The sequence below is a fragment of the Rhineura floridana genome, chromosome 5 (assembly GCF_030035675.1).
Source record: "Rhineura floridana isolate rRhiFlo1 chromosome 5, rRhiFlo1.hap2, whole genome shotgun sequence".
In the NCBI taxonomy this organism is placed as follows: Eukaryota; Metazoa; Chordata; class Lepidosauria; order Squamata; family Rhineuridae; genus Rhineura; species Rhineura floridana.
In genome coordinates this window covers 66,065,100-66,083,154 of record NC_084484.1, presented here as the reverse complement: position 1 = coordinate 66,083,154, position 18,055 = coordinate 66,065,100, and the positions used below count along the sequence as shown (strand labels likewise).

Below are 18,055 nucleotides of genomic sequence, written 5' to 3'. Positions count from 1 at the left end.
ATGCCTGGGCGAAGAGGTAGGTTTTTACCTGGCGCCAAAAAGATAACAAAGAAGGCGCCAGGCGTATCTCATCATTATTTACCCTTATTTTAGCCTTAGAAATCAAGTAAATATGTTCAGTCAACCTTTTAAATTTGGGCCAAACCCCATTTTTGTTATCACTTCAATCAGAAACCCCCATTCCAAACAATCAAAGGCTTTAAATACATCTAGGGCTAGTATTGCCAGAGGGGAAGATGACATTGCTAAAGTGGGTTGCATTATTTTCTTTTTTAGAAAATGGATTACACATGGATTATAGCAATTATAGAAAGAGTACTGACATATCCACAAGAAACAAAGCAAAATCAAAACCAAAGAATTAAGGCAGAATTGGCAACTATTTGTCTTTTACTCATGAAAATTCAGAACAAACTAACTACAATTGATTTAAACTACACATAGTGCCATTTATAACCCAAATCTAGTCACATACACTTGAAAAATAATTGCATATGAGTCTCAAATCACTGTTCCAATTACTGCTATACCCACCTTGTGTTGGCTTTTTTTTAGGTGTAACCGGCTTCTGTGTCGGAGCTGCAGTATAAGAAATGTACAGTGCTTAATATCATTTGAACTAACAGCTGCAATAGGGAGAGCATGCAAGGACTGATTTTGTAATCCAACACTATAAAATTAACCAAAACTGGGCACTGCTAGGCTTCTGCTTGCTAATAAGATAGTGGCTTGATTTTATTCTTATTGTACCCCCACCCTGAGACATTTTGTGAAGAGTGAGCGACAACTATACATCATGAATAAATAAATACAAAGAATCCAGATACAAAGTACAACTCTTGCAGTTCATTTGCACAAAGAATAACGTAGCACTGCGCCAAATCTCCAACAATCTTTTATTGTAATAATTTGAAGGGGGTAGGAGCCAAACAAATTATTTTTAGAAAAAGGGGAGGGGGAGCAGAACGTCACTTTCCTTTTTAAAAAAGTGAATGATAGTGCACATGGTTACTCCAGAAGCCCTGCCAGGCTGGAATCTTGTCAGCAAAAAGCCCTGTTCTTCTGTGAGCAAGCAGAGGCCTTTTAAAAAAGAAGTTTGAAGTAAAAATGTAAAAATAGCTCTCTGCCACCTCGTTCAATTCCTAAGGTAAGCCTAGCCCCTCACATTTTTTAAAAAATGTTCTCCTAGAGCTCATCCACACTGGAGTTTAATGCTGATTTGAGCCTGTTTGTGTCTCTATATTCTCATTTTTTGTGGTATCCATACAATGTCCTACAGATAAGGGAAGAAAATCCAATATAAAATTGCATGTTACCTGTGGACACACTGTCAACACATGGTGTGGGTGGGCTTTTTTACATGTGTGGTGACTTTTCACTCTGAGTGCTGTCTATTGCTATTCTCCTATCTTCATTTTGTTTCCATCAGCCCAAAGAAAAGGGTGTAGCCTGCCCTTTTCTTCCAGTTGTTGCTGAAGGTACTTTCAATGTATTTTTATTCTTATTTTTTAAACAGCTCTTTTGCCCAGAACTGCTCTTGAACAAAACAGCTATATTAAGAATAAAAATTGCTGTCACATGTATAGGATGCAGGAAAGGAAAGGAGGAGGAAAGGAAGCAGCAGTCTTTCATGAGAACAACTACCAATTCTTTTCTGGCTTGAAGTGACACATTTTTAAATTTTATTTTTACCGCTTTTTTGTGCAGATCTGGCATACTGGAAAACTTGCATTACAAAAAGGTGTGCTTCCTTGGTTGGAGAATACACACTTGTTAAAGTTTTATTTTTTTACTGTTTTTGTGCAAATCTAGTATACCAGAAAAGTTGTATTTCAAAGATATATATATATTAAAAGTTGTGCATGCACAGCTAAAAAAATAACTGCACACATGCCCACAGCAAACCTCAGGTTTCCAGAACTAATGGTGGGTGGGGAAGCACTATGTGACCCATGTATGCATGAATGCCTAGTATGTGCATAGTAGTGTTCCTTGCAAAAAAAAAAAAAAGCCAGAATAAAAATGCCTCCTTCACAAGGAGCAAAGTTTTTACCAGGGGGGCAGGGGGAGGAGAGAAAACAGCAGGATTTGGCACAGAAATAGGTGTTACATGAAACATTAAAAAAAGGCCCTGCCTAGGCTTTGAAATCAGTCTCATCACATTCAAATGCGTTTGGTCTCAGGCATGGGAGTGTTTCAGGGTTGTAGCCCAAACTATCTACCTGCTTCTGTTTAGCACAGCTTCTTCATTCAGAATTAGCTTGCCAGTTTACTTTTAAAATTTACAAACAAAATACAAGTTAGATCTACCACTTCATCTGAAAGACAAATGCATATCAAGCATCTACATGCTTTTATAACTGGGAAACGTTTAGGAATATGGAAGTAGTGAAAGGGCTGGGGGGGGGTCTAATGCACTAGTTTTTCCAGAATGAAGCAAGCAGGTGTGGACCAGATTGCGTCCTGGACAGGAGATCACCGAGAGTTCTATGGGAGCCTCTCCACATTTTCTGAAGACAGAGTGGGACGTAAGTATTAAATACAGACTGTTATCTGAACGAATACAAACATTAAAAATTGATTTACTCTTGTTTTCCATCTTTATTTTCAACAGGCCAGGGTATTACACAGTCAGGGCATGAACGTATGAGCCAAACAAGCACACAGAAGCAGGAGGCCTTTGTGTGTTTCAATGTGGGCCTATCCCCTCCTTCTGTTCCTGAATTATCAAGGACACTCCTCTACCCCTGCTAAGAGTCATTTCTCTACCAGCAGTGACTCCATTTAGGAGAAAGCTGTCGGCAAAAGATTCTGCAAACTGATGTGCAGTGTCACGCTGAAGCTTTAAACAGTCCACCTTTGCACCTGTTTCATGTGTGACTGGAGCAAACCCATACTTAAAGACAGAGGGCTGCCATTTTCATGTGCCACCACTATCTCCATCTTTGCAGGTTTTTAGTAGCTGGCAGTAGGGATGAGGGAGAAATTCTACTCAGTTCTCATTTAATGGTGAATTTACCTACTTTGCATGAACGAATATGCACCAAAACAGCCTTCCTTCAAAATTTGCACTTCTCCAAATTTTGCAGTGCAGTTCTCCAGCCAAGTAATGTGTACAAAAATGCACATGCCAATATAAACCGTACATAAAACTGCATGTATTAGTACAAACTTACAAAAATGCATTTTATTATGGAAAATAATAATTGCAAAAATGTGTATATTTGGAGAAATTCACACTAAAATGCTGATAAATTTTCATGAGGGCATTTTTAAAAAATAATAATATGCAAACCGATGTGGAAATGTGGAGAACTGAACTTAAGACTGGAAAAATGAGAAACTAAAATTGACAAATTTGCCCATCTCTAGCAGACAGGTAAGTGCCATAACCTGAAAAAACTACTTAGGCTCCTGCAAGGGATTTGTGTCAGCCCAGCAGAAACATTTTAACTATTTTTGGGGGGGTGAGGGGGAGGTTAGGGCTTGAATATCACATCACCATCACTTAAAAAAAAAAAAAAGAACAGTTGACCAGGAGGCTGCTGTTTTTCCTTCAAGCATGTCTTGGACTCCCAGTATGCACTGACCATAAGATTTAGTTCAGCTTTGTATCCATCCAAATCCAATGCACACCTCTCATTAGTTTCACAGTTTTCTTGATATTGCCTGTGCATTATACAGTGCTCAGCTGGCATGTTAATCACAGCCCGCTCTCATGATCCTGCAGATTTTTACTATAATTTCTTCCCCGTCCTACTCCCAATATTCTAGGACTAATCTGTGTTTCCCATCTTTTTAAAATAAAGATCTTCCTTCTTGATTGATCATACTGAAATTACGTACCATAATGCTACTTAAACAAAGGCAGGGTTAAGATTTGATTTAGACTAAAATCCTCATCATACTGCAATATTACCGTTACTATAAAACCCACAAAAAGACTGTAGTTAACTTACCAAGATCTGCGAGAGCATCTTCTAAGCTTAAATCTTGTCCTGTACAATTAAAAGATATATCTATGTCATCATTTCATTCTAACCCATAGGACTATTGCTCTGTACAGCAGCATGAGCCCAGTGCAGACAGACTGTGGCTGGCCTGTTAGTCACAGCAAGAAAACAAACCGCTTTTCCTCCCACTTCACAAATGCTCACCCTTCCTTTACTTGTTAGCATCAATATATTTAACCTTGCCAGATGTGCAGCAGAAGGACAGCCAGGAAGCCAAAAAGAAAACCTAAAAGATTATGATATAGAATCACAATCCTTCCATAGGGCTGTTAGCCAAGATGGTGAAATGGAACCTGTGTGTTCAGAGACACTTTACCTCTAAATACCAAACACTGTTATTATCATACCCTGATTATAATCTGTGGGAAGCAGAATACTAACCTAGATGGCTCCTCAGTCTTCTTATGTTCTTAAGATAGTATTTGGTTGTGTAAATAAGCCTAATGCCATACAGCAGGGGTCACCAACATAGCATCTATGGGCACACATGTGCCCACAGAGGCCTCTCCTGGTGCCCATAGAGTCCCCTCTGAAAATAGGTTTTAAAGAAGCACTCAGCTTCTTCGGTTTGCAAATGTGCCCATGGCCCTCAAAGGCTGGCAACCTTGAACATCCAAAGAAAAGCAGTCAAAGGAAAAATTGATCACTACAGGGTGAATATGTGATCATAATGCAAGAGATTGCTTCAAATGGCTTTTCTATTCTTCTGTTTCTCAGCAAGACTGGAGGGACATTACAGGGTTACCAGATACATCTCCCTGGGCCTCTGCCGACAGTGGGGATACCCTCGCACCCCAACCCACAAAATGCCTGGTATTTCCCTTGGGTAGAACTATGGGTTTTCAGAAGGGAAAGGTTCTCAGGAGCAGTCCAACAGATCTTCTCCCACAGCACCACCACACAAAGTTGGAATAGCAGGTTCTCATACTCACAGCTGACCTCTTCTTCCTGCCTTGCACTGAGTGACTGGTTATGTTCAAGACAGGATACTTCCAGCCTTCTAATACCTGCATGGGGATGGTGTTTGCCCAAAAGCCCTGATCTAGGTGATCCAAGACCTTGATCTAGGTGCTTCTAGGATACATGTGGCCACCTTAAATTTTGCTCGAATTTGATTTCAAGTTGTCTTTCGATCCTGTACCTAAAATGAATCCATGGATAAGTGCACGACCACATCCATGCAAGATCTGGCCCACCTCACAACAACTACTACCTCCAACATTCAATTCTCACAGGCCTAAGGGAAATGAAAACAAAATAGAGCCTAATAATGAATGGATCTTCAAGGCAATCACTTCTTACACTGATATGGCTGGCTGAGATATATTGACCTGAAATATTGTATTCTGAATGGCAGGTAATAAGCCTATTAAATAAAATAAGCCTATTAAATAAAATAATAAAGGCTGAGGTAGAAATGTTGTAAGCAGCAGTAGGAATTAATACAGTGGTTGGATGAACGTTATCTTCTATTTTATTTTCAGCCATAGACAGTCCATTAGGATACAAGTATGTGTGAAAATTAATTGGGGTTTTTTCTAAATGTTGCTGAGGTGTTTTGGTTTTGTGGTGTTTTCCAGATTCAAAATTGATGTTTTAAAACACATACATTATTTTCTGTACAATTACTAACAGAGATTTATGGAGAAATACAGCAGGAGAGAGAAAGTTCTATTCACATATTGACAGCTGTAGTTTACTAAATGGCTATAAAATGCCTAAGTTAAGGGGGAAACACAACTTAGCAAAACTTACTATGGATCCTAACTTTTCTCAGCAAATGGAAAGAACTTTTGTTTAATATAAGGATAGCTATGCTCACAGATGGATCCCTACCATGGAGAAAAGAGTTAGGATCTAAGTCAATGACATCAAAACTAATTACAATATTAAGAAATATTTCACTTTTGCAAGATGAGAGACAAAAACAAACAACCTGTTCAAAATACTGGGGGGGGGGTTCAGTTGTAAGCTATTTTTTATGTATTTTGATCATTTGTTTGAACAGCCAGACTTCTAAGTTTCTTTTATCATCTGCAATCCATTTAGCTGCAGAGGAACACCAAACTCATTGGGGTATGAAGATTCAGAAGGTTGCTGTGGTGGACACCCTCGCCTGTAATGAGTAACAGATAGGCATGCATTTGCCGTATTATCTCTGTAAACAGCTCAATTGAGAGATTTGGACATTTGAACACTTTTAAGGTAGAGGGACTGGAATATAAGCATGACTCATGAGAAGAACAGGCAGCTTGCAACAGTATTAGTCATCTCATACTATGCAGATATCTGTGGGCATCATTCTTTCCAATGAAGCAAAAACTCTTGACAGGATGTTTACATGCGCTGCCAAGCAGCCTTTTATAATTAGCTCTGCAGCAACATACCATGATGTTAGGAAGACTCAACACTGCACTGCAGTTTTTAGGATTGCTTCTCTCAGCACACTGTTCAAGCCACAAAGCTGTTTATGTACTAATTCAGTTTTCTGTCCAAGAAAAAGCCCTTCAAAGCCCATTCTAAAATGCAAGGGATCAAAAATGCAGTTCAGTTGGAATGGACTTAAGTTAGGGAAGGCCACGATTCCTAAACTTAGAAGACAACACATTTTCACCCCTGAGCAGCTCTGCATGGCCCCAAACTGGATTGGGATCATGGCACACAATTGTGGAAAGTTAACCCCACTGACCTGATCCAGACTTGGGCCTCAGGCAAGTGCTTTTTTTGGGGGGTGAAGAGAAATGATTTAAAACACACTTTTTTGAAGCATACTTAACAGAATGTGGTTTCCCTCCATGATCAGCTGCTTTTCCTACCAAGGCTGCAACACTCATCAGTGAAAGTTAACTCCAGGGACTTCGGGGTTATCCTGTTTTCACCTGCACATCAATCAATGTAGCCCATTTACTCCTTCCTTCCTCCTCTAGGTGACCATTAGCTCAGCTGATTTCCTGGCTGGGGACAGCACCATGACCCCACCTAGTACCACATCACTGTCTCAACAGTGGCAATAAACACTTGCTAGTTCAACCATAAGACTAGCTTTGTATTAGAGATTTCTAATAGCTGATGAAACATGAAAAGACATTAAGAAGGAATACTGTACTTTCTAAGTGAATCTAATAGAGTCAGTGTGGTATAGTGGTTAGAGTGTCAGACTAGGACCTAAAAGACAAGGGTTCAAAATCACAGTCAGGAACCTCACTGGGTGACCTTGATCCAGTCACTGTCTCTCAGTCTAGCCTACCTCATTTATTTATTTATTAAATTTATATACCGCCCCATAGCCGAAGCTCCCTGGGCGGTTCACAACAGACAATATCAAAATACAATAAAACACATATTTAAAACAATTCAAACAACATTAAAAATGGGCTTCCTTAAAAATTTTTAAATTTAAAACGTTTATAACACATATTAAACACATATTAAAACACTTATTAAAATGCCTGGGAGAAGAGGAAGGTTTTGACCTGGCGCCGAAAAGATAGTAATGTTGGCGCCAGGTGTACCTCATCAGGAAGACTATTCCACAATTCGGGGGCCACCACTGAGAAGGCCCTTTTTCTTGTTGCCACCCTCCGAGCTTCCCTTTGAGTAGGCACCCGGAGGAGGGTCTTCGATGTTGAGCATAGCGTACGGGTAGGTTCGTATCGGGAGATGCGTTCCACCAGATATTGTGGTCCCGCGCCGTGTAAGGCTTTATAGGTTAAAACCAGCACCTTGAACCGGGCCCAGAAACATATAGGCAGCCAATGCAAGCGGGCCAGAATCGGTGTTATATGTTCGGACCGCCTGGTCCCTGTTATCAGTCTGGCCGCTGCATTGTGCACGAGCTGCAGTTTCCGAACCGTCTTCAAAGGCAGTCCCACATAGAGCGCATTGCAGTAATCTAATTTAGAGGTTACCAGAGCATGGACAACTGAAGCGAGGTTCTCCCTATCCAGATAGGGGCGTAGTGGGGCCACCAAACGAAGTTGGTAAAAGGCACTCCGTGCCACCGAGGCTACCTGAGCCTCAAGTGACAGGGATGGTTCTAAAAGAACACCCAAACTACGAACCTGCTCCTTCAGGGGGAGTGTAACCCCATCCAGAACAGGTTGGATATCCACCATCCGGTTGGGAGAACCACCCACTAACAGCATCTCAGTCTTGTCTGAATTGAGCCTCAGTTTATTAGCTCTCATCCAGTCCATTGTCGCAGCTAGGCAACGGTTCAGCACATTGACAGCCTCACCTGAAGAAGATGTAAAGGAGAAGTAGAGCTGTGTGTCATCAGCATACTGATGGCAACGCACTCCAAAACTCCTGATGACCGCACCCAGGGGCTTCATATAGATGTTAAAAAGCATGGGGGACAGAACTGACCCCTGTGGAACTCCATACTGGAGGACTCAGGGTGCCGAGCAGTGCTCCCCAAGTGCTACCCTCTGGAGACGACCCGCCAAGTAGGAGCGGAACCACTGCCAAGCAGTACCGCCAACTCCCAAATCAGCGAGTCTCCCCAGAAGGATACCATGGTCGATGGTATCAAAAGCCGCTGAGAGATCAAGGAGAATCAACAGAGTCACACTCCCCCTGTCTTTCTCCCGACAAAGGTCATCATACAGGGTGACCAAGGCTGTCTCCGTGCCAAAACCGGGCCTAAAACCCGACTGAAATGGATCCAGATAATCGGTTTCATCCAAGAGTGTCTGGAGCTGGCCGGCAACCACTCGTTCTAGGACCTTGCCCAGAAATGGGACATTTGCTACCGGCCTGTAATTATTAAGGTTTTCTGGGTCCAGGGAGGGTCTCTTCAGGAGTGGTCTTACTACCGCCTCTTTCAGGCAGCTAGGGACCACTCCCTCTCACAATGAGGCATTAATCACTTCTCTGGCCCAGCCGGCAGTTCCAGCCCTGCTAGCTTTTATTAGCCAAGAGGGACAAGGATCCAATCTAGAAGTGGTTGCACGCACCATTCCAAGCACCTTGTCAAGGTCCTCAAGCTGTACCAACTGAAACTCATCCAAAAAATCAAGGCAAGACCGTGCTCTGGACACCTCATTCGATTCAACTGCTACAACATTGGAGTCCAAGTCCTGGCGGATGCAAAAGATTTTATCCTGGAAGTGCCTAGCAAATTCATTACAGCGGGCCTCAGAGTTGTTGTGAGGATAAAATGGGAAAGGATAACATGAGGAGGAGAAGAGTCATTGGAAAGGTAGGATATAAATTCAATAATGAAATAAATATAATAGTATATTAAGCTTCCAATTTTCAAGATATAAATATCAACATCCTACTGTTTTGATATCAAATAAAGATATGGCATAGCAGTGGGGAGCCTCTCTTGAACTACCTAAGAGCCTTTTCTGAATAGCAATAATGTTACAATTCTGACCATCTGAATTTAACCAAACATTTAACTTGGACAAATACATCTGGCTTTACCAAGTGCATTTGACTCAAATCAACTTCTGTTCATTCATTCACTGGTTTATTTGTATGACACTTTTTGGCCAAGGCCCCCAAAGCAGTGAACAGAACAATGCAGAAGAAAATGAAATAAAGTTACAGCGAACACAAATTCAACGGTAGAATCCAATAAATCAATAAAATATAAAATAACAAAAACCAGGCAAACTATAATCGACACTTTATACATTCATGAATTGCTTTTGTGCTCTTACCACAAACACAGCTGCCAACCACAAACAAGAGCCCACAGAACAAACTTCCCCCTGAGAGGAGCTACAGCTGCGGCAAAGTTCTTACACTTGCTCTCCAGGGTGGGGCTGGTTGACACAACCTTCTGGCTCCTCAACAGGCTGGAGTTCTCCAGATGCAGGAGCAGGTCCAGTAAAGAAGGTCTGGGGAGGCTAAAGATGGCATTCACCTCCCAGCCAGCAATAGTCCTGTTAGTGCTCCCTATTACTGCTTCAAATAACTTTGCATAGAAGCTCTGGGGGATTTTTTTTTCCTGAATTTTTTTCTGAATGTGGGCCACAAAAATGACCTACGGCTCTGCACAATGTAAAATGGAAACCACATATAGTATATTCTTGCCCCATAATGTTCCAGCTCAATCCCACGACGTTCTTGTCCAACCCACTCCACCCCCTAAATTTTGTAGCCTGTACAGATTATTTATTTCATACAAGTTCTGATACTACATTATTTCTGCTTCTGCGGGAAAGGGCAAGCAACTATACAGACTGTTGAGACAATGGCTTTTGAAGCATTTCCTCAGTCCTGTTAGCATCTGATATCACTAGGCACTTAAGCCCCTTTAAGAAAACCTTCCCAGTGCATTCAGTGCACATGTGAAGGGGAAGTAGGATCACACTCACTATCCACCCTCTTCATAGCTGCAAGTTCATTAATAGTGTGAAAGGGGGCCTCAGCACATACAGATGTGCATGCATAGGGCTACTGCACCCAAATGAAGACCCTGATCAGCCAGGCTTCTTTATCCATGAACAATGAATGCACACAGCCACAAGGAAGGAGTTTAGCCATGGATCGTTTGGTATTCAGGGGCATGGCTAGCGGACACAATCCCAGTCCATTCTTACATGTTTCAGATTTCCTGAAAGGGGCTACACATTTACAGGTATACATGTACAGCCATAAGAACTAGAAACATGCCTTTAGAAATAATTCAATAAGGATACAAAGAATACAATGACCTGTGCATAAGTTGGGGCCTACAAAAATTGTAGGAAGCTACATTGGTCTACTAGAGAAAGGAAATATGTTGCTGAACACGATGAAAAGCCCAAGTCTGCAGTGATTGCCTAGGACAGAAAGGAGGTGTTACACAGCCTTTAAAAAATTAGGTTATACTTCGTCCAGATGTAAAGAGACCTCTGGCTGCACTTAAGCTTACCGAGACAAAATGCCAATGATTGCTCTCCATTTAAAAATATAAATAACATTTTGTTTGAATTCATATAATGGCTGCCAGGATCTTAATTGCCCAATATTAAGGGGAAAAACATAAGTTTCATTGGTTACTCAACAGGCAATAAAATGTTGGTCTCTACTGAAATGTCTAACTTCAATTATTTGATGCTAGGTAAAAAGAAATGTGTGGCAAATATGGGCATAACTTTTTTTAAGTACTGGGATAGACAGTACTTAAAAGCTTTTAAAAAATGTTTTTAAAGTTGTTTTGTTTTAATGTATTTTAAAGTCTGTTTTTATGATGTTTTAAAGTGTTTTTAGAGCTTTTGTTTGCCGCCCTGGGTTCCTGCTGGAAGAAAGGGCGGGATATAAATCAAATAATAAATAAATAAAATAAAGAGACATGGAAGGAGATCATGCATAAGTTGCTGCCAAAGTTTTTAAGAGTGGCAGTCTTTGCCATAATCCTACCCACACTGGAGTGTGATGCTTTCATTTTGAAAGTGGGAAGAGCTACACCTCTGTGGAGCACCAGTGCATATCTGCTGGAAGCACCAAAGCTGACGTTTGTTCTCATGGTTGACTCTAGAGCTGTGTTGAGTACCTCACACATTACTTCCTTCCATCTGCAGTCCTTATTCATTGCCTATTTCTTTCACAAGGGAAAGAGAGCACATTCTTTGAAGCAGGTGGGACCATTTGCAACCCACGGGATAAATATATGCAACAAACACAAAATTGCTGGCAGAAGTTCAAGGCTTATTAAATAAGAGAGTTGGGGAAAAAACATCTGGAGTGAGTTGCCCAACAGCTTGTCTTCTAGCAAAAACGCTGTACTTCCTCTGTTGGTCTTTTGGTGCCAGTTTTGTAGGAATAAAGCCCTATACACAAGAGAAAGAATGCACAGCTGTTGCCTGGTGAGTTTAAAATGCTTGGATTAATTTAATTACTGTATTTTTAGGATTTTCCCTACATTATATATTGAGGCAAGGCACCAGTCTCATACTAATATACTTACACTGGTGATTTCTTTGGTAAAAATGAAGTGCTGGTACTCATATATTGAAACATGACTGCTGTGGGCAGCACACACAAAAAAGAGAGATGGTAGTACTGTGTACTGGTGAGTGCTATCACAACCGCCCCCCGCTTATACCCTATTATCTACTATTATCCCCACAACAGCAAACAGCATAAAATACAGTAACCATGAAATACAAACAAAACAAACACTGACATTTCTGTTAAGCTGTCATACTTTCAACATTCCTGAACCTACAAGATCCCCACTTGCTAACATAACTAGGACCTGATGCAACACCTGATAACCAGATGACAACCGCTAAATAGTAAGTCAATCTCTGTTAGGACAAGATCACACATCAAAACGGCGAGCAAGGGCCATAGCTCAGTGGCAGAGTACATGCCTTGCATGCAGAGGGTCCTAGGCTCAATCCCTGGCGTCTCCAGGTAGCATAGAAATGCCCCATCTGAAACTGTAGACTAGGGATGGGAAACCTCATGCCTGGGGGCCAAATGCAACCCTCCAAATCTTTCTGCGGCCCTTGGAGCTCTCCCCAAGCGACACCTCTCAGCAGCCCTGCTGTGCCCTCCCTCAAGTGCTTTTGTCTGGCTGAAAGATGTCCTCGAATAATGCCTTTTGCTGGCCTTGGAGGAGGATGGAGAAGCATGTGTATGTAAGCCTCTGGCTCGTATGTGGCTGGAGCGGACCTGACTGTACAAAGGCAAGAGTTACACCCATTGGTCTGCCCACTTTTGCCATGGCCATGCAGCTCCCAGAAGGTTGCAGTGAGGGAAATAGCCCTTGGGCTGAAAAAGGTTCCCCACTTCCGGTGTAGACAACAGTGTACTAGATGGACCAATGAGCTGACTCAGTAGATGGCAACTTCGAATCTTCCTAACTGCTAACATTAGACATTAAATCTTATTTCACAGCCTCATTCCTAACTGGGGATTTTGCCTTCAGTAGTGAGAGGCAACTACTATGACAATTCATGTAACTGATGCTAAGCATTCCCCATGTTTCACCTGACATATTATGGCTTCTCCAAGTCTCTCCAAGCATCTAAAGAAAGCAGTCCATTTTGCCTGTGCTTATGCACCATGCGCATGTTCCAAATGGTTACACGCACCTCGTGGCAAGCTACCAGTTGATAAATATTGATCAATACTTGCCCATTGTTGCAAAGATAAATGAGAAAAGAACAATTACAAAATGTTATGTGCATGAATTCATACAATTACTTCCCTGTCAACTTATATACTGCAGGACTCTGTTGTTCAGTGGTTGGTAAGGAAGTGATTAACATGCATGATGCATGTGAACAGTCATAACAGTTCCACAGAGATCCCTCACCCAGTCCAGTACACATCACACAGAAATTGGACCCAACTACTTTTGTGTATGCAAATCAGTTCTAAAATGGCTTATTGGAAAAAATTAATGCTGACCTTAGGAGGAGGAGGAATGGAAGACTTGCATCTTGTCCAAAAGGGGGGGGTTCTGAAAAGTTATAGGCAGCAATCCTAAGCAACCTGGATAGAGGCCCTGTTGAAATCTGTATTTATTTCCAAGTTGATTTGCTTCACTGGCAAACAACAAACCAGAGCTCTGGCATTCAATGTGTGATTTTTTTATTACAGGTCTCTAATCTAATAAGGATTTCTGGTATTCTTTTACTAACAAAACGTGAATGCATTTGTAAAATGTCTATAACAGAGCACTATGCTGAAGTCAAAAGGCTATATAGCTAGCTGCTGCTGCCTAAAATGGGAATTTATGTGTGCCAGAATTCCAAAATAGAAAGCATTTCCAAAATGGAAAGCCATTCAAGGAAAGCGCTTCCCTTGTCAAGTTAAACCTAATGCAAGTAGAGCAAAACAAAGCTGCTCACTTGGTATGCATTCTACTTTCATACAGCACAGATCATGTTTTCACACAGTACAAAGTAAAAGGCACAACTCAAAAAAGCAGTTCTCACTGAAATCAACAGGTGGAGGCCAAAAGTTCTCTTCCGTCAAGGAAGCCTCTTCCATTCCTTGAGTGTAAGGAAACCTTTGGACACAAAAATACTTGAACGTTCAGTTATGTACGTAAACCTGAACATCCTTCTTTCTCTACATCAGCCTTCCTCAACATAGTGCCCTCTAGATGTTTTGGACTCATCTCCCATCAGCCCCAGCTAGCCTGGCCAAAGATCGGGGTGGTGCAAGTTGTAGTCCAAAACATCTGGAGGTCACCAGGTTGACGAAAGCTACTCTAGATAATGTACATAAAGATCCGGCTTTCAAAACATTTTAAATTAACCCTTGGGGGACTATTTGGGTTATATCTCACCTTCTTTAAAGGAAAAAAGCATAAGTCAGAATCAATCCTGTTTGTCCTTTTTCCTATTGGCTTGCCACATCTGTCCCCTTGATTGTTCCATTCTGGAGCTTTACTTCAGCAATGAAAATCTATGAGCCAAAGATGGTGCACTAAAAAGTGAGTAGCAAGCAATTCTTCATCAATATTCAGGCAAGAGCTTCGACCAAATATTCTGAAGTCAAAATGCACAAAGCCTATCATTTATTTTTCTCCTCTCCTAAGTATTCTCACTGTAACTCCTAAAAGTTAAAGAAAAAATATTGGTTTAGATCCTGAAAGCATATAACTTCAGTACTCTTCAAACCGTTGGTAACTGAAAGTAGTTTTTTCAGAAGCCAGAACAGTGCTGAAATGGCTCACTGAATGCTATTAAAGAGCCACTGTGGCACAGGAGATTAAGTGGCAGGCTTAAGGCCCACTCAGCTGCGAATGTCACAGAGCGGGTTTTAGACTTGAGTCAGGATCATCCCTTAGGCTTACCTAACTGAGTAGGTTGTTCTAAGGCTAAGAGTCAAACATCATGTGCAACTTTCCCCTACTTTGTTTTCATTTCTAACCTAAGGCAGCCTCCAATGGAAGGAGTGTGTGGATCTTAACCCTTTGCTCTCTATTGCTTGCCCAACTCAACAAATTGTCTCCCCATAAGTTGCTTATAGTTCTATGGGGGGGAAAGACAGAAGAAATGAAGCTAAAAACAGCTTTGGGACAATCTGCAGATGTGGAAAAGGAGGAGAGAGGAAAGGGTTAAAATGCCATCCCCCCCCTCCTTCCCTCCCATAGGGCTTTGAAGCTTGAGTGGCTGCTTTAGATAACAAAAAAAAGAAAAGAAAAACATCATGTGCAGTTTGAGCTATAACCACACATCTGAGCTCCAAGAAGAAGGGCTTGTTACACATGTGTTTAAAAATATGATTACTTTCATTATTATTCATTATAGCATTATGTTATATAATAGAATGATTTGCTGTAAAGCAGACAACTTCTTTCCTCAGATACACCAGGGCCACTTCATGTGTTCCCTACACAGATGACTACTTAAGTGTGACTATAATGTGATATACACATCACATACATAGTCTGTTCTACCATATGCACAGAGCAAAATAGCTGTATGCTTCCTTCACATATGTTTGTGCATGTGGTTCTCCCTACAGCATGGTGATTCTGTGTAGAAAAAAAAAAGAATGTCTCGAGCAGTTCCCAGATGTCCTAGAAGGACAGAATTCTACCCTCATGTGCATCTCTCCCCTCCCATTCTTGCCTTACAGAAAGGGAAACGCCCTTCCTTGTAATATATGCCTTCCAAAACAGTCAGCTGAAAGAATAGTCACTATTCACCCATTACTGTACCGTTCATTACACTGTTAATGCCAAGTGTTTCATAACCATGGAAATTCTCTTTCAGTGCTTCTATCACTATTCAGCAATAACATTTCTAAGCCAAAAGTTTAGGAATAGGCTGCAATCCTAAATACACTTACTAAGGAGTAAGACTCACAGAACTCAGAGACTGAATCATGGGTTCGTACATAGGATTGCACTATTAATAATCATGTTACTAAAATGTCAGGGCTTCCATTCCACGCGCCCACTAAAATTCTACAGGTTCAAAGACTATTAGGTTGCAGTTAGGCCTAGCAAGAGTACAGTAGGGCCCCACTCATACAGTGGGTTACGTTCCAGACCCCCGCCTAAAAGCGAAACCCGCTGAAAAGCGGAACTCATTCAGCAGAATGGCGCCCAATGCCTGAAAAATGCCATAAAAGCGGAACAAGCGCCGTATGAGTGGGGCCTTACTCTAATTGAAAGCCGCTGTAATGGCAGAACACCGCAAAGCAGGCCGCCGCAAAGCGGGTCCCTGCTGTACTCACATAAAGGTATAAAGGTTACCTTTCCAAATCCTACTTGTTCAGGATGCTAATTCAACAGCAAATAAAGAAATTAATTAGCTGCTAACCACAGCCTGGCATGAGCAACCAGCCAACAGGAAGAATGAATTTCCACATACTTTCTAAAAACAATACATTATAGCAAGTTCTGTAACATGATGCAAATTGGCAAAAGTCACACCAGTGTGGGATGTACTTCCACAAGGCCAAACAATTAGCATCTCCCATCCAAATGGACACTGCACAGCTCCTGTTCTAAGCTGAGGCTCCTACCAGGCCACCTGACCAGTGTTGTTTACTCTGCATAAGGTTATGATACCAACTCCTTAAACAACTGGGGTGGGGGGCAAGATGAGGAGAAGAGTGGGTTCTCAGTTCTTTGCTAAAGGACCCCACACAAAGATCTGCGGGCATCATGTCTGCTATAAAGTGAAGTCCGAAAATGGATGTCGAGTCAAGCTCTTTTCAGTTCTTAACGCTGACCACTCTTTGCAATGTAGACACAACGTCGGCAGACAGGATTCCCCTGGCATCCTTTCAATGCACTCTGAAGGGGGAAGTGATGTGGGATTCTACAAGGCCAGTGCAGGAAAATTATTTCAGATTACTTCGGCGCAACTCCTAGGTGTGATCTTGTCCACGGGACCTAGTGATAACCCTGCCTGCTTAATCTTCTCGGAAGCGCTGTTCAGTCCCAATTTAGTGCCTGGCCTTAATTTGATTACCGCCCAACTCGGATCAAACGTCTGCTACTTCGTTGCGATTCCACCGCGAACAACAAGCCCTCTACCAGGGATCAATTTGAGACAGAGCCTAATTTTAAGCCGAGCCTCAGAAGAAGAGAATACCTTTGAGCATGTACAGATTGGACTCGATGGACAGGCCCCTTCCAACCCTACTGTTCTATGATTACCTCACCCCACCCAGGGCGGCCCACTCACTGAGAGCTGCAGCAGAAAGACTTCCCAGCTTCCAGAACGAGACTTGCAGGCTGAGGACGGAGCTGTTCCCTCCGTTTCTCCCCATCGGGCGGCTATCTGTGACCTCTCCCTACCCCTCTCAGTCCCTATCCCAATGCCTTTGTCCAAGAGACGGGCTGCTATTGAAAAAGGCGAGCGAAGAGAGCGAGCCCTTTGATTGGAAAAGCAAGTAACAGCGGCCACGTCCGACCTCGCAGGGCGCGGGCAAAAGGTGTGGGAGAGGCAAATGGACCCCGAAGGGAGCCCCATCTTACCTCTGCAGTGGGCTGCCAACAGCAAAAGCACAAAAGGGGCCAAGAGGGCGAGCCCACGCATGGTCCCGCCGCCGCGCATGGCTGCTTCCAGGATCCAAGCCTTGTGGCAAACTTTGCTACGCTCCCAATCCCCCTCACGTTAGCCCCTGCAGACTGCGAAGATCCTCTGCGCACTTTCCACCCCTCTCTTTTTTTCGCAGAGGGTAGAGACAAAACACCCTCCTCCCTTTCTTTCTGCGCTCTCTCGTTAACGTAATGCTGCAAACAAACAGCCCTAAAGTTACAGTCCGACAGCCGAACGAGGACTACTGCTGAACTCGCTCTAAGCTCGGAGACCTGCCTAGGAGGCGAACGACCAATCCCGAGAGGATCCTGAGCGCTAACAGCCAATGGAGGGAGGCGAAGGAAACCTCTGCGCACACCCTGATGGCAAGGAGAAGACACTTAGCGTTGAGTCATGCCCCAATGTAATAGGAAACCCGCGGGCAGCCGCTGACTGGGTTGTGGCTTTCTTCCTTCTGCATGAGGGATGCAGGGAATTAGCAGCATGTAAGCCTACAGCTGAGTTCACAGTAGTTTACTGTTGAAGAGTCTCAGACTTTGCGTATGCATTACTGTAACAAGAAAAACGGAGAGTTTAGCA

At 42.4% G+C, this 18,055-nt stretch overlaps 1 protein-coding gene across 1 annotated transcript in view; it reads right to left on the bottom strand.

The window, feature by feature from the left end:
• CD99 (CD99 molecule (Xg blood group)) overlaps positions 1-17,753 on the bottom strand; it is a 50,550-nt gene extending 32,797 nt beyond the window's left edge. Inside the window, exons 1-3 of the mRNA XM_061627035.1 lie at positions 17,413-17,753; positions 3,960-3,998; positions 535-579 (exon numbers count right to left, since the gene is read on the bottom strand). Of these exons, the coding sequence (XP_061483019.1) occupies positions 535-579; positions 3,960-3,998; positions 17,413-17,491 (163 nt within the window). The 5' untranslated portion in view covers positions 17,492-17,753. The remainder of the gene's footprint in view (positions 1-534; positions 580-3,959; positions 3,999-17,412) is intronic.
• Positions 17,754-18,055: the final 302 nt, after the last annotated feature.